The following is a 27,653-nucleotide window of genomic DNA, read 5'->3' on the forward strand; positions in this document are numbered from 1 at the left end:
TTTGTTTTTATCAAAGGTCATTGGTTGTATTGCTTATGTATTTCTAGATTGAAGCACTTCAAGAAAAAATGAAAAAACTGCGAGAAGTAAGAGGTCATCTGAAGAGGACACGGCCAGATGATTGTGACTGTGGAAAGAAGAGGTCGGTCACTTATAATTTCACTTTAAAAAATGCATTTATATCTCCAGTATTGTTGGAAAAGTTTATTTTAAAGCTTGTTTTAGGCCTTATTCCAAACCCTGCTGGATTACATGGATTAAAAAATAAACAACAACAAAAAACAAAACAAAAAAAACAACTTTTCTTCCACGGTCCCTTTTCTGTTCATAAAAAACAGCTATTATAGCAAAGGACACAGAAACAAGGCAGAGAGATTGAAGAGCAGGAATGATCAACTCCATCCGTTTAAGTGAGTTTCTCTTCCCCTTTTAATTCTGAGTTTGCCCTGTTTAGTTTCAGCATTTTATCTTTCAGTTAACACTGACCATGAAATCTGCAACTGATTGAAAATGTGCAAATGGTGTGTGCTGTAATGCTCTTTAACCGTACATCTGCATGGTGGTCCCTGCACGAATCCATCACTAAAGTTCATCTTCATTTTCGGTTGCTTTGTAGATCACAGTTGAAACACTCCATCATGTACGTTTACTTTGGTGTGTTAATGATGTATGCGATCCTAAAATACACACAGGTTTCTAAAGAAGGCATGCCATCTATAAATGGTCCCTCAATAGACTTTAAATGACAAAGCAGATGTTGTCATTGTGTGTCTGGAAGTGATTGAGTTGCATGGAAAGACAGAATGATCCAGCAGAGAGGGAAATCAGTTAGTCCCTCAAACACAGTGATCGGCTCGAACCAGGAAACACTGGGAACCGATTATGCTTATGTAAAGCAGCTGTTTCTCGCAGTGCCTGCCGTGTGTTCGGGCTGGAGGAAGAGGGGACAGTGGCGAGAATGTCATTCCAGAGAAAATTGGAAATACTGTAGTAAGGCCTCAAACATGAAAGTAAACAGGCTGTCATAGCCTGGCATCAGTGAGGCCTTCTGGAAGTCCCCTTTGTATCCCCCCAATTACTGCGGTTACTTGCACCAGGGAGGGTAGGGGCTGATGTCATGTTTGCGTCACGCCTTTGTAATCCTCTTTCACGTTTCTGTCTGACAGAGAGGCTGCGCGGGACATAGACGGGAAGGCCCAGTTGTACAACGAGATCCGCAGGAGAAAGAAGGAAAGGAAGGAGAAGAAGCGCCAGAGGAATGGCGACGACTGCAGCCTTCCAGGCCTCACTTGCTTCACGCATAACAATGACCACTGGCAGACGGCTCCCTTCTGGACACGTGCGTTTATTAGCTTCAGTCTCCGAACATCGGCGAGATAATGATTGTTTGATCAGCGTTTAACATGATGTAGATCTGGTTGTCAAACATTCGTAAAATTTCCATTCATTTAATGAGTTTCACGTTTTCGCCTGAAATAATGGTCAGGATTAGGACTGACGGCAGCAGCTGTGTCATTTATTTCGCAGTGGGGGCATTCTGTGCGTGCACCAGCTCCAACAACAACACGTACTGGTGCCTGCGAACAATCAACGAGACCCACAACACGCTCTTCTGCGAATTCTCCACCGGCTTCCTGGAGTACTTTGACCTCAACAGTGACCCCTACCAGGTGGGTGAACATCTGTCTACAATCAGTCAGCTGTGCTCTCGCTCTCTCTCACTGCGTTTGTCTGCTTTGTCACTCTTAAACAATTTTCATTGGCTCCTGCGTTATAAAACTCATCTATTAAAGAACAGGTGCTGTTAGTAATTTTGCAGGTATTTACATGGGAATATAACAAGAAGATATAACATCATGACAATAAAACAAGTGTCTGTGTGTGTGTGTGTTGTGTTGGCAGCTTACCAACGCAGTATATGCAGTGGATCGAGAGGTGCTGAACACACTCCATGCCCAGCTCATGGAGATGAGGAGTTGTCAAGGATACAAGCAGTGTAACCCTCGCCCTAAAGGCTTGGATACAGGTAAAAAAAAAAAAAAAAGAGTAATTAAAATAAAAGAATCTCCTTTCAGTCTGTTTGTTCCCCGTTTGAGTGAAGAACTGGGTTTAGTGGTGGTTGTGATGCCAATAAAGACAGAAACAGATTCTACACACAGAAGAAACAGACTGACTGAAGCGTGTAACAAGTGGTATTGTTAATATCACTCACAATCTGAGGGACGATGTGATAATATTTGTGTTCCAGTCTTCTGTGGTTTGAATCTGTCTCAGTCTCGGTCTTGTGTGTGTTTGTACATATCTGCATGGTGCATGTGTTTGGGGACGATCCTCTCAGTTTGCTCAAATTTCAGGTGGAGGTCAAGTAATCATCACTGAGATATGCATTCCCTTTGTTTCCTGTGTTTTCTTCTCACATACCCACACACCTACACGTGCACTGTGACTTGTCTTTCAGCTCAGGATCTCCCACTCTACTGGAATATATTCTGAATTTATCAAAAAAAAAGAAAAATACAGGGCCAGGTTACAGTTGTGCATCGTGGCCAATCTTCCCCTTTGTGAGTCACCGAGTGTTAGGGATATTATTTGGAGGACTCTGTCATCACAGCAATTGAGGCTGTCGTTTTATTCGAGCCTGTCACGCATCGGTGCTATAGGCAGCCACAGTATATTTATTTATTTATTTTTATCACCGCCAACTGGTCCAAGGATCATTAAAAGAAGACATCCCAGTGATGGAGGCGGTTAATAAGTAATGTCACTATGACCTAAGCCTGTAAAGTCTGAGCTATACAGCGTTTGTGTGTGGCATGAACTGGCTGCGTTGTTTATGTCCCGAGGATAAAACTTTCATGTCTGTAATTACCAGCTGGAGAGTGGAGCACTGGAGCGGCCAAAGCTGCTCTGAGAAACCTGATTGTGTTTCAGCGCTGGCATGCTGGTCTTGTCAAATCCGTGCCAGCACATGTCACAAAACAGCCGAAAATCTCTTACTTGCACTGGCTGCCCTTTCTCAGTTACGGTGCCAGCTCTGTGAACCAATGAAATTACTGTTGTGGTTCAATCAAATGATGTTTTAGTTGGAAAATTAGATTATTAAAATTTTAACTGTGGGGTGAAATGGGTCCAGCAGAATCTATTGATGTGTGACTTAACCCTCAGCAATCACCTGACTGGATAACCTTGTATCCTTTTTGCTTTTGAAGGGGATAACCTGTAAAGTGAGCGCCTGATCAGACCACTTAACTCTGAATCTCCTCATCTCTAAACCCAGCTCAGTCATAAGACCTTTCAGACTTTTTCCTCCATTGTCTCCTCATTCCTCCTCCTCCTCCTAATCATCCAATGATTGCGTTTCTCCATAGCATATAGGAGCGGTGCATGAAGACGTCTTCAGTGTGAATGATCTGTTTGTTTCCCTCCCACACCTCCTTGAATCAAAACATTAACAATCGACTGCTTTTATTTTTATCAGGAGGTAAAGATGGAGGAAGCTTTGAGCCACACAGGTATTCTCCAAGTTTTTGTTTCTCTTCAGTGGCTTATTTTTTTTCTCTCCTCCCTTTAACACCTGCATGGGCCCAACTGCCTCATTCCCACTAATCCGTCATACACGGAGTGCCGACGCTTCATCTGTGGCTGCATGCTGGGAATGCGCTAACAAAGCATAACGGATATTTTGTTTGTTTGTTTCATCCTGCGCACACAGTCTGTCTTTATATTTGCTCGCTGTGGATTGTCGATTTGCAGCAGCTAAGATGCTCTCTGCCACATGTTTTCACAGCAATGCTCAAGATGAAACATTTCTATCAGTTTCTTATGTTAAAATATTGATCATTTTAGTATCTTTTTATAGGATAGCATGGCTGCTTAAATAGAATAATCCCAAGTCTTAATAATGGATATTTCTTTACTTGAGGCCAAGCATCAAGTGCATGTAAATGACAATGCATGATACCGCATCATCCCCATAATGCATCACTACCTGACATTAAAGGAATAGTTTAACATTTTTGGGAGATAAGCTTATATACAGCCCTGAATGGTGTGTACCTGCCAGGCATGAAGAATAGAAAGAGACTTCCAGGAATCTCCTCTTATCAACTCAATATATGTCTCGTTTGTTTGATCCTCACAAAAGCAAAGGGTAAAAACAGACGGACAGACCTTAGAGGAGTATCCATCTCCTCATCTTACTTAGGCAAAAAATAAAGTTGCCCAAAACTTGAAACTATTCCTTTAACACTCAACATTTCATGCCATGCCAGCCACAGTCATTCCATTTTGTCCCGGTGTAACGCGACATTCAGAATAGCTCTTCATATCTACTCATGGCCATTAGCTAGCAGTAGAATGGACACTTGAGTTGCCGTGACCTCTCTGTCCAGGCACTGACCTCTGCACTTTTGACCTCTGTTTCTGGCACCTGCTTACCAGGCGGCAGCAGCATCGAAAATGGTCAAAGAGGAGAACAAGCCTCTCCTTCCTGTGAGTCCCTAAAAACCCGATGTCAGACAATCTCCATTTTCCTAGCTGCAAATAGTCCTGAAGAGAGCCGATTCCACGAGGACGGTCAACCAAAAGCGGCTCTGACGCTTCTTTTCTTGCACTTATCAAACTGAGACAAACTCTTGATTTTGGCTTTTGCTGCTACTTTTGTTTCTTCGTAGCATTTTGAATTCCTTTCTCATTTTTGCTGGGAATTACCGAGCACTTTCTCTTACTTTGCTTCATGAGTTTCATCTTTTGTTTGTTGACCATCTTTTTGTTTCCTCTGCCATTACGTTATTTTATTCCAGGTTGCCTGACTTTGCATTTCAGTTGAGCCCAGGCCCTTCATTAACTATATCATTACATATTACTTGTTAGTATATTATAATGGATCATTGAATATTTTTGTTTTTCCTCAGACTTTTTATTTATTTATTCTGAATTAGCAAAAAGCCAGCATGTGTTTGCACTACTCATGGCTTGAGCTCAGGGTGAATACTGTGTTTTTCTAATGCTACTTCTGAAGCGTGTGTGTGTTGCTTGAGGCCTCAGACTCCTATACGTTGGCTGCTTTGGTGAGAGTTGGGAGCTGAGCGTGACTGCATGCCGACCGAGTGAACCTGAAAAGAGCTCCCCGTATTTTTCTGCTCCTCACAGTCTCTCTCTTTCTTTGACAGCACACAGCCAATATGGGAAGGACGACAAGGTTAAGCTACCCAACTTGACAGATGAGGAGGTGAACTGGCAGGGACTGGAGGATTTGTATAGCATAAACGAAAGCCTGTATGAATGTAGGCCTGACTACAGCCCCAGCCCAGAGAATTGGGACAACTTCCAGAAGGATGTAGATAAAATGTTTGCACTGCGACACGTTTTTAACAACCAAACCCATAAGCTTGACGACTCCACCCTGCCAGAGCTGGGCTCCGGGGCCGGGGGTGGAGGGCTTGAAGTGGGCAGTGGAGAAGAGCTGGCTTCTGCCAGTGACGTCTGGCCGGGCTTAGTCACAGAGACTCGCCTCACCACCCCCATCCCCAGCAAAATACCATCGGCACGACCCACACCCAGGCCCACATTGGAACAGAAACTGGAGCCTGCTGTCAACGACCTTCCTGAGAGGCTTGTAAGCGGACCTGAGACGTCCGTTATGTCAAAATCAGCAGTGATATCATCACCAGGTCTGAGTAGAGGCAGGGATGTCCTCCACAGCGATACGTGGGCGCAGCTGCTTGAGGAGATTGAAGGCGAAACGTTTAGCGGGAATGGGCTGACAGAACTCGAAACGCGACACGATGATCTCTTGCGTACTCACAACAGCCTGCAAGCCCAGCTAGAACTCGGCCCCGGTCACCGAAAGACCATCAGCCCACAGGGTCTTAGTCATAACCTGGACCCTGAAGAGGAGGATGATATTTTCCACGCCCAAGGCTTTCTCCCTTTTGTCTCGCAGACTCTGAGGCCTAAGGTCCAAGCTGGCACCACAGGGAGCCCTCCCACCACCACCATCCCCACCACACAGACTAGTACACAGAGTGTCAGGGTGGTGCTGCCCCAGTCAGCTCTGCCCATCACCTTGGACTACGAGGCCAGCGGCTCTCTGCCTCAACCGTCCAGTCAGACCCTCTGAGGCAGACTCACGCTCTGGCCAGCCAGCCAATAAACTTCCGGTCACCATAAAGACACGGTGACTAAGGAGTGCTAGCCAAGAGCGAAGCAAAAAGAATAATGCCACCTCAGTCAGTCAGAGTTGTATAATGAGTATTAAAGTTATTGTTTATTTTTTTACTGTTGCCTACAATTATTAGTAAACAGTTATTTTTTTTCATATTATATATATATATATATTTTATATATATATATATATATATATATATATATATATATATATATATATATATATATATATATATATATATATATATATATATATATATATATATATTTATATATATATATATATATATTATTTTTTTTTTTTTTTTTAAAAAAAGCCTTAATGCAGCTAAACTTAAGTGTTGGAATTAAAAATGCTGAATTCCACATGGATAACAACACCATTGATGTTTTTAATATGTTTTTATGAAAAACGGTGTGAGTGGTTAAACCATCTCTAAATGGGTGATTAGCATCGAGTTAGTTACGCTCCATTCATCAGTTTATCCTAGTCCTGCCCAGTCGCAACAAACTCCCATCACAATCCACAAGCACTTTTAAACAGCCCTCCCCACCCAAAAAAATAACGACCCTGGTCCTCCACTGCCTGTCTGCTGTGAACTCAGATTTTATGAAATAATTTTAAAAAGGTTACAGAATCAACATAACTTTGTTTTGCTTTCAGACAATCACGGCACAGTTTAACAGTCAGCTACGAGGCGCGTGAAACACGACACCGGCTCACGTTTTGGGGTTTTTTGTTTTTTTTTTTAAATAAAGATTTTCTTCACTGATCACAAGAAAAGCGCTCGCGTGGTAGAACGTCTTCCTCGTGTGGTTCTGTAACTTTTTAAAGAAACGTCACCGTACGACAGAGAATGGTGCTGCACATGGCCAGTTCATTTCAAGGTGGTTACATTGTGACACACTGTTACAGGTTTGTCCATGTCAGTAAAAGCCTAAAAGGTTCTCCAAGGGCAACGTTTCACATCTCCTATCTTGGAAACTGGTTTCAAGAAGCTCTTTTCTTTGCAGCATTAGCCGTGTGTGTAGAAATGATGGAACAACTCTGGTTTCGGGAAAGCCACAACGCTGTTAAGAAATAAAACCTTTCACCCTCAAGTCTCCGTGTGTAATGATTCAAGCAAGTTCATTCTCTTTTCTTTATTTATTGATTTTTTTTTTTATTTGAATGACAAATATCAAGTATTCAAGGCATTTGTAAATCAAGTGTTCACAAACAGTAATTAGACTTTTGCTCCTGAGGAACACAAAGCAATAAAAGCTCAACTTGGAGAGTACAGGAAACTCACTTTCAGTGTAAATACTGAAGAAAAGAAAAAAGAAAGAAAGCAAATCTTGCAGTCAACACAAAGTCATCTGTGCCAGTAGCAATCCAGACATTTGAACAGCAGGACACTGAAATCCAAGTGTGTGTACAGTACAGCAAAGTCAGAAATCGCCGCCTTGGTGCGGCATTGCCGGATGATTCTCTAGCCTTCCCTGCAAGGAGAGCAGTTTGCTTCACCTCAAAGAGATGGTTTCATGCTTTAATAAAAATAAAAATCGAATTTTAAGAACACAGAAGGCCTTGGGCTAAGTAATATTTTGGAAATGTTACTGTTCTGCCTTGCAGTGAACATATTCCTAAGGTATTTTTGCACAGGTTTTAAGGATCAGAACAGAGTTTCATGAGCAGCAATCACAGTAAGTGAGCAGATGATTTGTAATCCTAAATTGCTAGTCCTCTTTAGAGTGCGTGATGAATACGACCCAGGGGAGGAAGAGCAGAGAATCATAATATAGGAGGACATTCTGGGAAGCATAGTTTCAACATTTTAATTTATGTTCAGTTGATGGATAACAGCTCAATAATCCCAACCTTTGTGATGTAAAATGAACCTTCCCGTGTGAATAATACTATTCAACCACTTTTTTTTTTTTCATTTTTCTAGCTTTAAGAATTTTTTTTTTACCTTTTTAACTACAACATCATGGATTAGTTTATAAATATGCTTCTAACTACACGTGAGCTCTATAATATGATTCATTTGCTTTAATATTTACACAATGATGACTTATGAATATTTCATTTGAAGTCACGGTAACACTAAAAATTCATCTTTGATCTACCTATGATAATCTTTAAGTGGCAGGGCTGTTAACTCATACCAATCAGAATATAAAATACTGTTACTTTTATTAGACTTATGTATCCCCTCGCACGTGGAGAAAAAAAATACTTCTAAAAATGTGGTTTAAAAAAAAAGTCTCACATTTGAGTTTTTCAATGCACTTTTATATATTTCTAACATCAGAACACAACAAGGCTTCAATGCTCCTGATTAGAGGAAGTTAAGTTATAATTTACTTAAACAACACAAGCCCAGTGTTACGGGAAACTCAGCAGACTTTGCCAGAAAAAATTTAAACATCTGACTTAAATAAATAAATATCGAAGACAGCAGGTCATCTGTTCTCTCGATTATAACCTTTGGGGGTCTGAAGCAATTAATCCAGAGCAGTGATTAAGTTAGAAACCCATAATTTCATAGTACAGTAGGTCTGACAAACAGTAACAATCACTGGCCTTCACGCGCAATCATTCTGTGTCCACTAGATGGCCCCAAACGCCCAATAACTGACATAAGGGGTCAAGCTTGCTGCACTGCTACTTTTATATTCTAAAATACTACTATGTACATCTGATGATCAGTAGTATGAAGACGCCTTTACAATATAAAGCCAAAATTACACGTGTTCATCTGCAGGTTCATTCCATACAAATCATTTTACTCTCAAGACGACGCTTTTAAAAAGGGGTTAAAGTAAACGGGAGTTTTGCCACTTTAAAAATAAATCCTACTGTCACATCTTTGGGACATTCAGTAACTTCAGCACATGGTAAGAGATAATGTACCGTTCTTATTTCCTTTCTTCTTTTTGCCGCCTGACAAATAACATTTTAATAACACCACTTGCTATGAAATATCGTTTTCTTGCCTATAGTCATTCTACACTGTACCAACTGGTCTTTGTCTGCTTTGAGCTACATGGTTAACTTGCAGACGACCATCTGTGACGACCAATAAGTGCTGTCGCCCAGCTGAAGAAGAAATGACTGGCTTTTTAGTAGCTAGCGTTTACCCTGGTAGCTAGCCTTTTATACTGGACTGGCCGAGGCAGCCTGAGAGGCACTGTTAAGAAAAAAAAATGAAGGAGGTGAAAGGATTAGAAAGCAGTCCCACTGAAGATGTGGACAACACCAGACGAGAGAACAGGTGCAAAAGGTTCAAATGCACAAGAGTATGCTTAACCTGCAAGTGAAAATGGGATTATCAAAGAATGGACAACAGCGTGGTGGTATGGGTGGAGCAGAGGAGGTACAGGTGTTGAATACAGAGGGAGCTGTACAGTACTGAGAAGGGAGGAGCTGTACACAGGAGCTTGCATAGTACAGGTTGTGCTTTAGACGCTGTGTTGATGATGATTCATCTGACTGTACATAATGATAATGCCCTGCCCTTTAACAGTAGCACCATGAGATGTCTTTATAGCGTCCAAACCTGGAGGTCTGACCTTCTGTGTGGATGCCGTGTGGCTGCAGTTGATGATATGCTCTTGAGTGAAAGAACATCTTTCGCTCTCCTGTCATCGTAAAGGATGAGCAGCCCTTTAGGTGTGGTGGGCGCACTTGTGTCTCTGCCTGTCTGTCCTACAGCAGCGGCGGACCCCCCGCTTGGCGTCTGACTGGTGTGGTGAGCAGACGCCGTGTCGTGCAAATGCACAGACCGGAAGGCACGTGTCACTATAAAACCGGCGCCCTCTCAGACGTGGGCAGAGCCTCGGTGGTGATGTGGCAGCAAGATGGGGGGAGTTATTGCTTTGAGGGCGTTGCCTGGGCAGCTGAGGCTGCTGTGGCCGCGGTTAAGCAGGAGGGCGGCTGGCGGCTCGGGTCGAGGTGGGATGAACACGGGGCAGGAACGGGTGCGCGCGTGGCTCTTCTGGCCTCCGGCGTGGCATATGAGCTCGCTGACGGTACCCAGTGGAGGCAGGTGCTGACGCCAGCGCTCAGCTCGCGCCTCCTTGTGCTTGATTGAGTACCAGGTGAGGAAGATGAAGACGAAGCCGACGAACTTCAGGCTGGCAGCCAGGCCGAAGTAGACAAAGCGGAACGAGGTCACGTCGTACTCCCAGCAGGAGCCGTGCACGCCGCAGTCCTGCTGCCATAGCATGCAGGTGGTGTCGATCACAGCACCGAAGTAAATGGGCGTCGGTATGTAGGCTGGAGGGAGAGAGAAGCTGTAGTTAATTACTTTAATTTCAGCCAACTGAATATAAACTATACAGTGGGTTGAGGCTGACATAACAATATTTAATTGAACTGAATTAATTTAACTCAAATTAAACTTTCTTGCTAATAAACTTAATTTCACAGAATTCAAATACATCCTAATACATACAGCACAGTAGTAACAGCAACTGCATTGCAGTACCATTTCTCTACCACTTGGTGGCAATGTTTGTCTTTATGCCGATCAGAAGCGCCGCTAACTTCAGTAACATTGTATAGGTGTATATAATGAAACTCATTATTAGATTGTGTTAACTCTATAAGCATACACACACAGGGCTCCGCTGTGCATCCTTGCACACATTTTGCAACTTTGTGACAACTTTATGTTCACACAGCAAGGCCAGGCTGATTGGATTCCACGCAAGGGCAGTGTTTACTCACTTTTCAGCACTTTTCTACACCTGTCTGCTCAAAAGTTCACAGAGGTGTGTTACAAGCTGGCATATCCCTGCTCTCTGTGGCGTTAATGAGGACGAACAAGACAATAAAAGCTGGAGAAAAGTGGACTATGGAGAAGCTGTGAAAACAGATGACAGATTTGCTTGGCTACATGCTTGACGACACATCTTCAGCTGCTCAGAAAGCTGTTTGCTGTCTTAGTGAACAAAATAATAACAAATACTCACTTTTCACTAAATTAAAGCGTTTGCACTTCCTGTATGGGCAAAGTAGATTCAATGGGCAGCAATGATAAGAGATTCATCCAAACTAACAAGTTGGTAAAGCATACCGAGGACAGTTTTTCTATGTGGTGTAAATAATGAGAAACATACCAAGAGTTCGGAGTAAGACAAACTGCATCCCAAGAGCAAAAGGCCTCTCTTGTTCATCGACGGACCTGGGTAAAGGGAAACCACATTAGAATGAAAAACTGAGAACCCTTCAACAAAGGTTGTTAGATGTTCTCTGGCAAAATCTGGCAGGACAGCCTCCCTTACCTGAGTGTGACGATGATAGCGGAGGGCTGGGCACAGGCAGTGATGAGGGTGACAATGAAGAGGAAGATCAGGAAAGGGATGAGTGTGTTGCAGGTGCGATCACACTTCCCTGACATTGCGTAGCCGTTCTCGTTCAAGTACGTTTTAACAATGACGAGCTGGAGCTGGTTGACCTGGCTGCCGGAGGACGGGGTGATGACCTGCCTGCTCTGCACGCAGCCACAGTCGGTGTAGTTCCTGATCTGTGGGAGAAAACAACAATGAGAAATTGCAATTAAACTGAGTTAAATCAGAACAAAGCTCCTTAAAACAGACGTTTAGATTCACATACAGACTGGATGGCACCACCAACACGGTGCAATCAGTGATCTAGGCAAAGAATCCAAACATTTTCTTTCCTTGTGTTGTTATAACTTCCTCTGGGACATTGTTGTACGCTAATTTCCTCTATTTGCAGGGCTACAAGAAGAGAATGCACAGAAAACAGGTCTTTGTGTATCCATTATGATTTGTGTATCCTCGGATTTCTTTTTCCACTCATAATTCTCCGATTTATTTGACGCTTGTGCAATTATGTGACACAAACACAAAAGGAACTATGAGTGCAGCAAGTACACAATCGCCCCCTCTATTGTGCACTCACCCCAGTGCTGTCGTTGCCGACGGTGCTGCAGCCAGCCAGACAGGGGTTGAAGTAGGTTATGCCGTCAGAGCCGCAGACTGGAGCGTACTCGTGGATCCTGCAGCCGCAGTTCACGTTGCAGCTGCCCGTCAGGTTCCTGTGGGTCATCGTCAGAGTCGGGCTGCAGAGGAAAAGCGCAGACGCTAAGAACAAAAACACTGTCGCCTCACAGCAAGAAAGTCCCTGGTTTGAACCTCCTCATCGTCAGTGTGGAGTTTGCATTTCCTCCACGCAGTCCAAAGAGATGGATGTTAAACTAACTTTAGTTTTAAACTGGTTGTAGGTGTGAATGTGAGAGAATGCCTGTCAACCGATTGCGGCAGATGGCTGCCCCTCCAGAGGTTTTTTCCCTTGCCACTGTCACCAAATGCTTGCACGTTGGGGTTTTATGGGGCCAATCACAGCTTTGGCTGGTTCCAGCCCAGTAAGAGACCTCAGGGTTAGATATATGTTTAAAAAATAAAAATCAGCGGGTAGAAGATGCACCAATAGCAGAGCACGGTATTTTAAAAAGTGAATTTTTAATCATCATAAAGCCATTTTTTTCCATTTACTTCAGTAATGTTATTTGTTTATTTTGCCCTCTGGCCTGACTCGGTGCTTATTTCTACCTCATATTTTCCAGCCGATTCAATTTTTCCAACTATATCAGTTAATGCTAAAATGCACCAAAGTCTTTTTTTTTTTATACCCCACCCCTCATTTTTAATTTAGCAATGCACACGAGCGCTGTGTTAGCAAGAGCTGGAGGCAAGGGGAATTGGCCATTCAATTTGCAGGAGAATTTAATAATTTCTTAAGCATTAATTTGTCCAGGTTAGCGTGAGTGCAATCTCTTTTTGCAAGCGTGAGCCCGCGGGAGGATCAGCACGTCACTTAGCTCCGGGAAAATTGAAAACAAATTTATGGCCCTATATGCAGCATTTTAAACCACATTCTCTGCTGCAAAGACAATTAAACTTGTCCCACTCTCCCTCTCAGCATGCCATAAAGTTTTGTTTCAAGGGTGGAGAAAAAAGGGGGGGGGAAAGCATCAAAAAGCAATTAAAAAACTGAAATAGTTTCTGTGTGGAGCTGTATATTCAACAAAGAAACAAAGTATTATTGAGGAGGCTGCTGATCTTCCTGACAATCTCTACAGTTGTCTCTATATATAATCCGCCTTCTGATTAACTTTGATCTAGCCGTGTGGAATGTGTGATGATAGAATGACAGAAACGAGGGGGGATGAGGAAGTGACACCTCCACTGGCTCTTTAGGCAGTGTGGGAACAGTCGCTCTAAGCCAGACAGGACTTTGGCTTCATCTAAGCCGGGAGCAGTGAAGCGAGCCCTGGGTTTTCTCTGGGAAGCTTCACTCTGAGCCCTGCGGAACAGATGGGGACAGGCCCTAACAACACAGCGGTCAGGAGTGACGCTCGCAAGCACACACAGCCAACACTGGTGGGGCCTCTCTCTCTGATTATTTTTGACATGCCGTGTAATGGTAGGTTACTCTCGTTGCCAGTAATTTTTTTCATTACGTAAAATCTGCCAAACAGGGGAAAAAAATTAAAAAAATCGAAACATTTTCTTTTACTCTTAAATCACTGGACCATCATTTTTCACAGGACCAGAAAGTCCAGGCTCATCTTTATTAGCTGTCACTGGAACGACACATTTGGGCTCGCCCTGACATAACAGTGTCACATTCCAGACTCTGTGTGTGTGCATACATTTTTTTTAAAGAAAAGGCATTTAAGGCTCATGGAGTTGCAGTCTTGCAGCACTGATTGCACATGTCCTTTTCTAGACCAAACCCCGGCCTTTAATGAACCCTGCAAATTTTGCATCACTGTGCCCAGGCAACGCTGCATGAAAAACCCAAGCACAGAGCGACGAGAGTGAGTGGTTTAATCGGCTTTGTCGCTGGCAGACAATGACCAGGAAAAAAAAAGAAAAAAAAGGACAACAAACAAACCTGTGATGTCGGGAGGTTTATCAGGAACAAAGGTCTTGTGGGAAGATGCTGTAGCTTTCAATTAAGAAAGCCAGCCCAACACATTATCACATTACACTTTAGCAGACATTTAAGAACATTACATAACTCGACATGCCTCCTGGCTCTGTCCTTTTTTTGTCAGATAGTCCTCAGTCTGTCAGCAGGGGGAGAGCCGCGTCTAGACTAGCGTAAGAGTACAGACACAAAGGGCAGCTTGGGTTAAATATTTCCCGTGTGGGTGTTACCTGTGACTAGAGACCACCGCTGCTCGTAATGAGGAGGCCCGCTGGCTCACACAGTCTTGTTGACCCCTCTACAAACATGGGCTCAGACAAAAACTACAGTTACAATGAGTCAGCTCCAGGACTTTAAAGCACAGGGGCTTACTGGCAGTGTAGTAAATAGTCACCTTAATTAACTTAGTTATGCGAAAAGCACATTTCACATAGGTTAAGCACTGTTAAGTCTATTTAGTGGGATACACATGGATACAAACTAGAGGTGGAAATCACCAGATATTATACGATACGATATTATCACAATAACTTACTTAAGGTACAATATTATGCTAAATATTGCGATATTACTTTTTTATTTTAAACTGAAAGTGATGTCTTCGAAGTTAACCTAACCCTAACCCTGTCATAAATGTTGCCATAAGACAGCGTCAATCTGATATCAGTCTGTAATTGAATGGGGTCAAGTTGGCAATTACATACAATCTGTTCTTAGTAAACTTGTGTGACAGAGCCATTAGCTTGCTGTGAATTATGAGGTCAACTCAAGTGCGTCCACTCTTGGATGGTTTTTCGGTTGAGCCTAATTAATGTAAGTTTTCTTGGCTAATAAAATGTTTGGTGTATTCACAACACTTCAGTTGTTCCATTAATTTTTCTTACAGAGCTCCTGTGTTGTTCTGTGGTGAGAGGGGAACCTTCTGGAACAGGGATGGGAAATTACAGGCCTCAAGGGCCAGTGTCCTGCAGGTTTTCAATATTATCCTGGGTCAACAGGGTGGAAAACCTACTCTGGGTTTTCCAAAAGGCACCTGAAGGATTCTCAGACCACGAGAAGCTAAATCCTCTGGTCTAATGAAACAAAGATTGAACCTTTTGGCCTGAATGCCGATTGTTGCTACTGGAGGAAACCAGGTTCTGTTCCTCACCTTATTATTAACCTCTTAATTTCTCTTTGCTATTTGGGCTGATTGGGACCAGATGAGTGTAAAAACAAAGAATTGCCTGATTTTTGTTCCTGAGAAAAATGAGATCCATATATGAGGACATTCATTTTGAATTTCGACAGAACAATGGCAGTACAATGTCCTCGTAAGTGGATATCAGGCCCTTGTAGAGCAAAAGTTTGTATTTTGGTCTAAATAACCCAAAATGTGATGTCCACATATGTGGATGCCAGGTCCTAGGAGGTTAAATGATATCACCCAATACCATCCCTACAGTGAAGCACGGTGGTGGCAGCATCATGCTGCTTTGTCAGCAGCAGGAACTGGGAGGCTAGTCAGGGTTTAGGGAAAGATGAATACAAATGTAGAGAGACATCATTCAGTGTGCTTCAGGCTTTGGGACCACTCTGAAAATGTCCTTGAGTGTTCCAGCAATACATTTTGGAATAAAGCTGTAAATCTAACAAAATGTGCAATAAGTGAAGTGCTGTGAATACTTGTCATGTTCACTGCATTTGTATTATTTATCCCTGTATGCTTGCACACGTAACATCTGAGAATGCTAGCAGCAAACAGTAGGAGGAGAGGAGGAAATTATTACAGTAGATTTGCAATGTTTGTAATCAGTTTGCAGGGTCTTTTGCATCATCCAGGGTCGCCGTGTGGATGGTACCGCCCGTCTGTGCGAGCGGGCTCATAGCTGAGTGTGCCAGCAGACCACTCCATATTTCTGCCCCCGGGGCCGACACGTCACATGACTGTTTGTTAACTCAGCAGCAGGCTGCTGATGTGCTGTCGAGCCGCAGCAGCTTCAGAAATAGAGGTGGCAAAGCGAGTCACTTCAGCAGATGCCAGTGTTGCTAATTAATCATTCACACTCCCAACACCACAACACATGAGGAAGATGGGAGTGCTGACAGCCCACACCCTTTCTCAGATACATCTTATACACAGTCTAGTCTGAGCATTCTGGCTTTGCAATGGCTCATTTTAAATGATTAATTTTGTTTTTAGAGTCACGCTTGCAAAGCAAAAAAATCAAGACTTCGATCAGACTGGGAAAAAACTGTCTAGTGTGTCTATTTTACAACTAATGAAACCTCTTAAATGATGTTTAGATATTATTTTGAATGAAAAGCAATGTTAGGTTTACAATTCCTTTCTAATAACTTCTGTTTATCTGTCCTTACCCAGTGGTGTAGGGTATGTTGATGCCTCCTAGATTAATGCTCTCGCAGCCCACTATGAAGAGAGTGGAAAAGCACAGAAGAGACACCCCGCTGCAGATCATGGCCAGCTTGGCCGACTCTCTTGCGCCGAGCTTCAACTTCTTGATGATGTAGCCCCCCAGCACGATGCCCACCCCGGCACTGGGTACGATGATCACACCTGAGAAAGACATCGGTGAGATGGAGAGGTGTTGCAAGCAGATAAAACGTGCCATGGAAAAATGATAACACTGAAAGAATTGGTGTAAACATCTGAGGCACAGCTTTCTAATCAGGCACACCGACACGAATGCCAAGCGAGCTCGTTATGCGTTTATATGACAGAGTTTGTGAGTATTGTCAGAAATGGTTGCTCAAGGTCACCCCGCCCGTTTAATCAAGAATAAATTACTTTATCCAAAGCAAGAGACCAGACTAGGTTTGCTCCATCAATGTGACAAAGCCACGCTGTGGGTTAGCTGTGAGTCATTTCAGGCTGCAGCACGTGCTCTCAGTCCACCACAGCCAGTCAGACTGACAGCGAGAAGAGAGGCAACCCTGGCCTCTAGCAAAACAGGCCGAGTGGCAAGTGTCCTCGTGCTGGGGTCGAGGATCAGGGTGGGTGCACATGGCAGCCCACGAGCCCGGCTGCACATGCTCATAGCCGGGTAATGAGCAAGACCGGGTCAGTCAGCGGAGGCGGAGGGCCGTCAAAGACAGAGGATTAGCAGAGAAATGATAAGAGTACACATAAATGTCATGTGGCTTCTCACCGTATCCATGGTATTTGTGTGTGTGTGTGTGTGTGTTAAAAGCAGAGCTCAAGAGGAAAAAACAGAAGAGAGAACAAAAGACAAAGTATCCTTGAGCATGCTCAGGGAGAACTAGGCAGAATACAGGTGTTTAAAATTATCCTATAAGTGCATGTTTCTATGCTTAAACCATGCACTTTGTGAGACATTAAACATGTACACATGGGGGGAAAAAGGCTCTTTACCCATATTCTTTCCGCATTAACAGTTATTAACATGAGAGGTTACGTGTGTGTCACTATATGCAAGAGGTGCTTTAACCTAAGAAGAACTATAAGGAACACAAAGGGAAACTAAAGTGACAAATAGTCAAAAAACAGAAAGCAAAGCAGCAGAAGAGGGGGAGGCTACAGCTGAGAGGGGCGTGTGTGATGTTACAGCTCTATCTCTGCAGCAACATCTAATGAACATGTAGCTGTGGCAGCTCTGTAACCAGGCATGATGCTGATCCAACAAGGTGGTAATTAATGTGATTTCAAGTTATTTCTATTTGATGTCTGTGAGACTATATTGCTATTCATTAAATGCAGTGCTAGCTCACTTTAGTTACACTAAGCAGAGTCATGTTTATTTATATACAGTACTGTGCAAAAGTCTTGAGTCGCCCCTCATTTCTTTCTTGCTTCCCAGCAGCCAGACTTTCTTGGATTTTTTTTTTTTAAAGTGATCTTTTTGATTTTTTTCTTCTTTTTTAACCATCAGCCTTGCAGCGTGCACATTTTACAAGTGCTCTTCAAAAAAGCACAACTCCATTACTGTTTGTGCTAGAGAAAAACCATTCAAAGGTTCCTGAAAGATGAGATTATTTTGTATTTTACAGCCACAATAGTTCTCCAGGCTATCTGGAGGTCTTTCAAAGTTTTGTGTTTGTTAACCCACTTAACACTGACCTATGAATCACTGAAGCAAACTTAACAAAAAAACTATTTTAAATTGTACCTTTAGGCAGTTTGTTAGTAGCAGCCTGTTATAGAGACATATAATTTGCTTCCATTTCTTTACTCGAATCTATGAAAAATGCCAAAGATAATGCAGCTTAAGAGACATAAAGGGGTATTTTTGCACAAACAATGTGATTCCAGAAGAGCTATTAGCAAAGAGATTTGGATATCTGGCATATAAATACCAAACCTACACCTACTAAGTTATAACCAACACTTCCTTTGCATCATATCTGAAATGTATTCGGTCAGTCCAGCTGACTATTTGAGGAAGCACTATGCTCCCATCAACGGGAGGCACCTCTCCTCCTCGCCTCTAACCATCATCACATCCTGGCAGCTTGGCATCATTTGAGTAGTCATGGCAACTGCACCACCCGTTTGCCCTTACCCCTTGTATCCTGGCAACAGGCAGACGAGAAGAGGCGACGGTATTGTGTGTATATGTGAGAGTCTAAAAATGACCATATGTTAGCCAGCAGTATTCTTGGACACACACACAGACACACACACACAAATACCCACACCTTCATGACTTCAAAGACATAATTAAGTTTTTAATCAGTCCTTAGCGTAGTAATCCTGATACCAGATTAGTTGTGCATTAATACCGCTGGCTCAGACGCGACTGAAGGATTAGACCGGTTCTTTGTGAACCCTACGTATGTGGTGCACAAATCGTAGGCAGGGTGGAGGGTCCTGTGAGTCTGTATGTGTGGTTGTGCATATCAGAGAGACCAAGCTATGATGAATGTCGCCTGCAGAGACTTGTGTGTTACAGTCATGAGATGTAATGGAAGATTATCACTGAATGAAATCCAGCAGGACTCAAAGAGTCATAGCGATGTGCGCACGTGGAGAGGTGAGAACAAATGTGAGCTTAAGTCAGTACAGACTGAATCGACGGCTATTTTCTGATTGTAGAAAACAAAACCGACATAAGTACCATTAATAAAGTGAACCATCTGCCACAGCTTTTTCACTGGCAGCTAGTAGCAACATATTCACACCTACGAGTAAAGAAAGTCACACTCACCTGTGTATATGCTAGCATTGGAGGCAGGGATACCAAACTGTGACTCAATAAACTTGGGAATGAAGGTGATGAAGGCGGTGACAATGGCACACTCTGCTGTGTAGGACAGGCTGACGAACAGGAAGGTCATGTTGCTGAGGATCCTCAGTGCTGCCTTGGGAAGGTCTGAGGAGCGACACAAGACAAGACGGAGCAGCTCATTACCTTCGCGCTGTAATTAACGCGCAATCAATTTCTTAATTTGGCTCTCACTCTCTCCCACACACACTCTACAATCGGAAGAATCGTTGCAAGAAGAGTTGTAATTGAGAAAAGCCAAAACGAGCCCTAAGTAGTATCAGCCTTAGGTAATGTCAGAGTAAACAACACTTAAACGTCTATGAAACTCACTCAAATATTGTTAAATACAAAGATGCACTCAGCCTCGTCTCATTAGTCCGGGTAATTATTCTTGTTTCACGCACGACTGCAGAAGAAAAAGACAGTAAACAAACATGCAGATGTTCTGTGATTTCTGTGGAAAACGCTTTCTTTTTATAAATGAGCACAATTTAACCATTCATGCTGCCCTCTTAATTATCTCCCTTCATTATTTAGTTGTGCCTAGATATCTGTTTTGAGCTTCAGGGGTTTCACGAAGCCACCGGCATGTTTGCCATACAGTGCAAACATGCGGATCATGTGCCTCTGTGCTGCGTGCACAAAACCAACCAACCAATCTCTGCATTTACAGCCTGAATACTGTCATCCTTGGTTTATCATGACAAGGGCATACATGTCTGCTTGAGGGCAGTGTCCATATGATTTGGTCCCCATGATGAAAACACCCCCCCTTAATTCTGTCACTCGGTAGTCATGTGGTCTAACTGCAAAAGTGCATTACTGTTACCGGGCAGAACTGAGCTCCTTGTCTTTCCTATGGAGTCCAGTACATTGGTCATACTGGCTGAGAAATAGCAGCAAAGAAAAGTGGACCGAAATGTTTTTATTGATTCAAAGATAAATATCTGGTGACAATAAAAAATAAAAAAAAATGTTTGGAGCAAGTAAGGATTCAGGTACTCATACATAAACAAGCAGGGCAGATGGTTGCTGTCAAGACAGAACAAATGTGAGACTTCCATTTGAATCACTAATCAACTCCCTGCTACTAGCCTTTAATAGTCCCAGGAAATGTTTTTAAAAAATGTTTTTTATCCCAATGCAATTATGCAGTTATGTCAAAAATGCATCTCTGCATATATCTTATATACAGACATTAATGTGTGCAGGAATGATCTGGAACGACAATCCAGCACCTTTAATTAATGATCTATTAAATCTGAAAGGCGGGTTACCATACTGCCAGCATAACACCGTCAAATGAGTTCATAATTTATGATGACAGAGAAATCCTTTTCATTAAATGAGAAAACAAAGACATCCCACTCACTGCTATGCCCGGAACACATTCTGTTTTCTTCTCACTCCTGTAAACCGTTCATGGTGCAAATGTAAAGTTGCGGTCAGAGCTACAGAAGAGAAGCGAATATTATCAACAACAACATTTTTTTGTTTAGGGTGGGTTAAGTTGGAGATCATTTAAAATAAAAGTTAAGAATTGAAGTACACTCATTTTGTCTCATTCAAACTTTGCATAAAAATACTGTAGGACACTACTAAGCAGTTTAATGCAGGCTAAACTGGTTAGTTTACAGTGTTGTGGTGAAGTTTACAGTCAGGACTTCATGTTGATCTGCTATGGAGCAGACGTGGTGTTCGTGGTCAATATTAGCTTACATCAAAGGTAGCAGACATTAATTTGTATTTCAAATGATGTTGATTAGATTCACTTGCTACCTTTTATAATACTTTCATGGTATTAAAGGGTTGGAAAAATCAGTGATATAAGTTGTGAAACATCGATATGTATCTTATTGAATTTAGCTGACTAAACACACAAAGAGCAGTAAAGGTCAGCTGACCACAACCTCACAAAAGCAAGATTTTTTAAGTAATTCTGTTCCAGATTTGACCCCTAAAATTGGGTTTCAGATTTTAATCCCTGCTTATATCTTATAAAAAGATATCAGATCAGAGGAGATGGAAATATACAGTCTCTGCCAGGGATGGCTCCCTGGTTTCCCTGTTTTCACGACATATTCAGGACATTATTTCGGTCTTCTGTATATTTTATGTGTCTAAACCTTGTGTAAGATAAGCTTTCCTTGAATGTGCTTGTAAGAGGTACAAGGTCACTGGCGCATATGGACTTCTCCATCTCAGCACAGCTAAGGTATACAATTTCAGGAACAGTTTGACAGAATGAGGATCTCTGCAATCCACAGGGACCTCAGATTCAAGCTACTGCTTCTCTATAACTACTATCCATGTAGTTTGGATGTTTGATGTGCCGTAGAACGCCTGGAGAATCTGCAGAATCTACAGCTCCAAAGTCACCTTGAGCTGGAGCAAATCATCCTTTAAGAGTCTGTGGGGTTTCCTTTGATTATAACACTTATAACAAGAGACAAAGTGAATAGAAAGAAAAATAAATTTGGGAAAATTTCTTTTTTTTTTTACTATTCAGAGGAAACACAAAGAGTCAGAAAACGTCCAACCAACTTTAAGAAGTCAGGTCACAAATATGTCAGTAAAGCTTCGTTATTCAAATGAGAGAAAAAAATCATTAGATTATAATGACAGCCTTATATTTTAATCATGAAAATCTTGCTCTTGCTGCTCAGCCTTTCTTCCATCTCTACAGTCTTTTTCTCTCAGTATGAGTGTGTGTGTGGTCTGATCAGTCACATCTGGGCACAAAAGCGAGACTTGGAAAACCTTTTAGCTGGTGGTGGCTCGCCTACCCTCTGCGCAACTGGCATCTCCAGTCTCTCCCTGCTAGTGTGTGTGTGTGTCCAGGGATTTTAAACACAAAAGGTTTTACAGCCATGCGGCTCTCACGAGGGCTTCTTCTGACTCACACGCTTCAAAAGCAAATACCACAAAGCAAAGCAGGAACAAAAGAAAGGGCAGAAAGAAAGTGATGTTGATTATTATCGCCTTTTATTAAAGGAGGTTATTAGGAAGCCGGCCAGTGTGACTAGATGACACGGTGCCTAGATATGAGAATAGCAGTCTCAGTACTAATGGAACTGATCTTGTTGTAGGCGGGGAAATATTAGCAGCATCTGTCAGCATTATCCCAGATCAAATGGTAGGAAAAGGAAAGTGACGCTAATTATTTCATTCCTGGGAGGCGTGCTGTAACGCTGTCTGCAGGGGGACAGATGGTGAAGTCCTGCTGGCATCTATAGCAGCTGCTCCCTCAATCACACAGACCACTGGCTCACAAGAGTTGCCACATTTGCTTTTCTATTAGGATTTATTTGACGACACCGTCAAATTGTGTCATCTATTTGATCAAGCCAACCAACAAGGTTGGAACACACAGACACTCGTTAATAGTCGCGTGTCACATTTCGTGTTGGTTAAAGATATAGAACGCAATTAATAATACAATGCACCTACCCCTATATCATTTTAGCTTTGAGTCGTTGCGCGCTACAGTATTTAAAACTAATTTGAAAGGGTATAAATGCAAAACGCATATTTTGACATGAAATGACTCTATTCTTCAGACGGATGCTGACGTTTGGAGCTAAGAACTGAGTCTTGGAATCCGTTTTATCCTGTGAGAGGAATAAATGCCAGCTGAAATACCTGTGTGTGTATTTCACAGCATGCCAAGGTAATAAATCACATATTGAAACATGGCTGTAATACACAGTATGTGTCAGCAGTTTTTTATCCATAATGACAACATTTCCATGGGGAACTGCATTCACGCAGCAGTAGACCAAGGCCTGGAATTTCCCATAATCGAGAGTTTGTCACTGTGATGTGTAAAAAAAAAATCAGTGTTAGCATTTTTCAGGGTTTGCTTATGATGTGAAGGGCACAACAACAAAAAAAGAAAAAAGATAGCTACTTCACAGCAGCATATCTTTCGCAGAAAGTGCTGAATTCGGGCTATGGACAAACAAGCACACCTCAATTGAAGGACATGCACAGTATTGTAATACATTCCAGATCCAAACACTGAACCTCCCGAGTCTGCGAAATTGGCCACAGTTTGCACAACAGCCCAAAACATTGTGCTGAGACAAATAAAACAGCCGGAGAGAGCTAGCTGTGGGCTGATGAAGCTATAACGCATTCATCATCATTCCAGCACGGGTGCATCTCTCTGAGACGAAATCCTGTTCCGAATGCTCCGACGTACACACGGGGATTCATTTGTAAGCGTGCAGAAACCTTAAATGCGTGTTCAAATTTACAGCTGTGATTTTCACATATGCGAACGTGCACTCCTCTGCAGCTCAGTCTGTCTAGTCCTGTGTGTGGAAATGTGACTGAACTCTCTTGAGAGCTCATTTAAAAGAGAGAGCGAAAGAGAGAGTGAGAGAGCTGTCTGACTGAGAGCAAAAATTGCACAAGAGGTAACTGGGAAACACTAGAGCAGGACTCAGCTAGAGGCTCTTCCAGGGAAAGCCGGGAGATTCCTGGGGCATCTGGCTCAGAGATGACATAAACTAGAATCACCACTTTGTAGCTGGAAGCCTCCAAAAACCATAATGAAAATAATCCAGGTGCACATGAAACCTCAACAACCACAAGAATGGAACACATAAGAAGCTAGAGCAACCTTGACCTTTGACCACAAAAATGCATTGCTTTGATATTACATTGATCACTGAAGTCGAACCAGTTCATCCTTAAGTGCGAGTAATCTTTGGTGGCAAAATGAACTGATGGACTGCACGACGATGATAATCATGATTATCATCATGATGATCAACACTGATTTTAATGACCAAAAAAGGAGCACCGCTTTCACTTTTGCTACATTCCTTTTAAATTTGTGCCAACTTGTGTTTGTACCTGTGCCAAACATTTGAATTTTCTTATAAATCTGTCTTTTAACTCAACCAGCTCAACCAGGCTAGTGTAGGAAGCTTCAAGCAGCACAGTGCAGGGAACAGCTGCGATCAGCACATGCAGGCACCTGGTCGGTCCTAATTTAAGGAGTGCTTAATTTGCTTTTGCTTTGTGTTTTAATTGGCAGAGCGTGTATTTTAAAATGGAGCTCATTTCATTGCAGGAAGCCAAAATTGTGACTATGATTAAAATTAAGTTCACTGTGCAGCCATACTGTCCTGTGTGTGACCTTTAGACATGTTTACTGTTTATTTACTAAAGTTAATAGAACCTAACACTTCCAAGGTTTGCTGCTTCATTAGGCATCTATGTAGACACGCTCTTCCATCACTAATCGATAACATCTTTAAAGGAGAGTTCAGTGAACCTTGCACTACAGTATAAAATGACTAATCCCAGTCATTGATTGAATTAAAGGCTGTTTGGACGTCAGTAGCTCATGGGTCCTTTGTGTAAGGTACCTAGAGATCCATCTATAAGGAATACTTCGTGAAAATAATGTTATCTGTTCCTCACCTTTAATATCCTTTCCAAAGCCCATGGAGGAGGAAACATTTTGGCTTTTGCTATTGGACTTTTCCTTCATCACGTCATCATCGCTGGACACGTCACCCGGTGAGCCAATCTTCTTCTTCTTCCTCTTCTTTTTGTGGCGTGGCGGCAGCTTTTTAGGGAAGGCAAACATGGGGAAGATGACCAGAAGCATAGCTATGGCACACAAGAGAAAACCACTCCACCTGAAAGGAAAAGAAAAATGAAAGTTGTATAAAGATATCTGAGAAAATACATGATCATATCACAGGACAGCTGGCACGAGGAAACGAGCTTCATATTTACCAGTTTCCAACAAACCGAGGATCATTCTGGTCTATGTTGACAACAGTCTTGGGGTCAACATAAAAACCGATAAGGACGCCTCCAAGCAGGTAGCCAGCTGCGGGTCCAAGGGCTCCCATCACATACATGATGGCTAGAAGAGGTACAGACAGAACAGTCAGAAGTCTGCAAAACAAACACTTTGCAGCTTTCATTAAACATTATCAGGTATTTGCAAGTTTTGATGAGTGTGAAGCCTGCAGCCAGCAAAGCCTACAAATTTCCACATTAATGCTTAATGACCGACTGTTCCCAGCAACTGACTGCATCAGACCTGGAGGAGCTGTTCGTTACATCACATTCATTATATCTTAAACACCTGCACTGAGATCAGTGGGAACTGCGCACCTACACCTCAGGTAATTTCTCACAGCTCATAAAGCATCTGAGGAAAAACAAAAGAAAAACAAAAACAAAGGTCTCACGATGACCTGTAGCTCTGACACACCATCAGACCTGTGGTTGAAACATTAACTCTCCGAGGTCTAAGACCATCAGTTAGAGAGCCAATCGTGCACCGTCTCTTTGTTTCAGGAAGAGGAAAACTCATTAAAGTTAGTTGGACAAGTGGAAAAACCTCCTGTGGACATCCAGCAGACATTTACCAGTCAGAATGAGGGGGCAAAACTTTCTATAATTACACCTGGAACACTGCTGCTAGCACTTAATAATTACTCTGTGTGTGTGTGTGTGTGTGTGTGTGTGTGTGTGGTTGAAAATGTTGCCGTGAATGACAAAATTCATACCCACATGTAGACTTTGCAGTTAGAGATCAAAATAGCTACAACCCATATGCTTCTGTTGCTCGTCTCCCACACACACCTACCGAAATGCTCAGATTTGTTGATTTGCGTCTCTGAACTGTGTGTTCACACATGCTGGTGTTTGCTGTTTGTGACAGAGCCTGTGTTTAGCAGGAGAGGCAGCAGGTGTGCCGTGTGTCCACACCAGCACCCAAAATATCAAATCTATCTCTGAGACCAAATGAACGCGTCTTCTCAGCCAGATTACATAACACGCACGCACGCACACACACACATTATCCACCATGTAAGCTCGCCTTTGTCAGAATGGAAACTCAAACACCATTTCATCTCAGTCTGTTTAACCAAATGTTTCAGCTGCCGTGCCAACATATTTTCATCCAAGCACTTTGGGTGTTTTTGGACATCGTTTCCTCTGTGGATTTTGGCCAGTAAAGTAGCAAAAAAAAAAAAGCGTATTTCTAAAGCCCAAATCCTCATCAAAACTTAATTAAATCAAGGCTCCCTTAAATAAAAGCACTGAGTAAAAGAAGAAGAGAGGAAAATATGGCTCAACAGCCTCCTCTTGCCAACCTAAAGCAGACATTCACTAACAGTAACACACTTTTGTAAGCGCAAGATGTAAGACAGCAATTCTCTGCGCTCAAAGTTTCTATATAAAAATATATTTTTTAAAAATGTAATGAAAACAAACAACCTATACACATCTAAAATAACACATATATTAAAATGTATAACCAAGTTGTGGGTGAGCCTGGAGATCTGTTAAGTTTTATTCCAATAAAATCTACATGAACTGAAGAATTTCCTCTCCAGACACCTAAAGCTTCTCCTGCCTTTTTCTCCCTTTATCACGTTTGATCTTTTTAACTCATTTCACTTTGCCGTTTCTCATATCCTGCTGCCCGGAGAGTCGATTCACTGCCGCAGTCAAAGCATTTACACAGTGCAACAGGATATTAGCACCTGGAGACAATAAACAGTTCATTACAGTTGGCAGGGACAATAAGAGGTCTTATTGTGCCTTGGCTTTTGTGAAATTAAAAATGTCTCACAAAAACCACACATGAATTCTGGGAAATGTAGTGGAGTTTAAAGACAAGGGTGAATGTGTAGGTAAACGCCATTTTATAGATTGCTGCAGATTCAAATGATCTGCCCCCGTCACGATCCTCCCTCATAGTCGCACTGATTCATCTGCTGATCCATATTACAGGCTGATCTTCTTCTTCACTAAATATCAGTATCTGTCTTAAAAACTTCCTATCAGACAGACTCTAAATGTCACTATCAAGTACTGTAAGCTTGACAAACTTGAAGCAGACAAAGATTGGGTTGCAAAGCATTAATTAACCCATTTTCCAAATTTCAAATATCCAAGAAAAGAAAATCCACAAATCCTCTTTTTATTCACTGCCCATTACATTAGTCAATAAACTATATCTGTTCCATGGAAATACAGACAACTGTAATCTGTAGGTAGCTTCCATTAGCAATCTTTCTCGGTATAAGGGTATAGCTAAATAACTAGTTATAGTTCCAGGGTCTCATAGACCTTTCCATTGTCCCAAATATAACACATCACAGTGTAAACACCTTCTGGCTTGAGTCACAAATACACCAGGTGCATCCAACCAGCATGTTGTCATGCAAAAGTTAAGCACCAAGCATGGTCCTTTGATTGCCCTCCAAACTCAATCCTCGTCATACGTGGGGGTCCGGGTTAGGACGGCCATATTTTATCCCCTT

At 42.3% G+C, this 27,653-nt stretch overlaps 2 protein-coding genes across 5 annotated transcripts in view; one reads left to right on the forward strand and one right to left on the reverse strand.

The window, feature by feature from the left end:
* sulf1 (sulfatase 1) overlaps positions 1-6,311 on the forward strand; it is a 75,608-nt gene extending 69,297 nt beyond the window's left edge. The window contains exons 14-21 of one of the 4 annotated variants that reach the window (XM_014336232.2): positions 48-142; positions 339-410; positions 1,167-1,339; positions 1,528-1,670; positions 1,903-2,026; positions 3,479-3,512; positions 4,441-4,491; positions 5,172-5,344. In XM_014336232.2, the coding sequence (XP_014191718.1) occupies positions 48-142; positions 339-410; positions 1,167-1,339; positions 1,528-1,670; positions 1,903-2,026; positions 3,479-3,512; positions 4,441-4,491; positions 5,172-5,205 (726 nt within the window). In that variant the 3' untranslated portion in view covers positions 5,206-5,344. Of the gene's footprint in view, positions 1-47; positions 143-338; positions 411-1,166; positions 1,340-1,527; positions 1,671-1,902; positions 2,027-3,478; positions 3,513-4,440; positions 4,492-5,171 lie in introns of all 4 variants that reach the window. The other 3 variants (XM_014336252.2, XM_014336158.2, XM_014336223.2) reach the window with 3 other exon arrangements.
* A 1,792-nt stretch (positions 6,312-8,103) lies between these two features.
* Positions 8,104-27,653, reverse strand: part of LOC102308730 (solute carrier organic anion transporter family member 5A1) — a 35,437-nt gene continuing 15,887 nt past the window's right edge. The window contains exons 3-10 of the mRNA XM_005912174.2: positions 25,102-25,234; positions 24,781-25,001; positions 19,285-19,449; positions 16,478-16,676; positions 12,086-12,245; positions 11,443-11,684; positions 11,278-11,342; positions 8,104-10,432 (exon numbers count right to left, since the gene is read on the reverse strand). Of these exons, the coding sequence (XP_005912236.1) occupies positions 9,975-10,432; positions 11,278-11,342; positions 11,443-11,684; positions 12,086-12,245; positions 16,478-16,676; positions 19,285-19,449; positions 24,781-25,001; positions 25,102-25,234 (1,643 nt within the window). The 3' untranslated portion in view covers positions 8,104-9,974. The remainder of the gene's footprint in view (positions 10,433-11,277; positions 11,343-11,442; positions 11,685-12,085; positions 12,246-16,477; positions 16,677-19,284; positions 19,450-24,780; positions 25,002-25,101; positions 25,235-27,653) is intronic.

This window comes from Haplochromis burtoni, unplaced genomic scaffold, assembly GCF_018398535.1.
Source record: "Haplochromis burtoni strain Fernald_Lab_line unplaced genomic scaffold, NCSU_Asbu1 Contig_1, whole genome shotgun sequence".
Lineage (NCBI taxonomy): Eukaryota > Metazoa > Chordata > Actinopteri > Cichliformes > Cichlidae > Haplochromis > Haplochromis burtoni.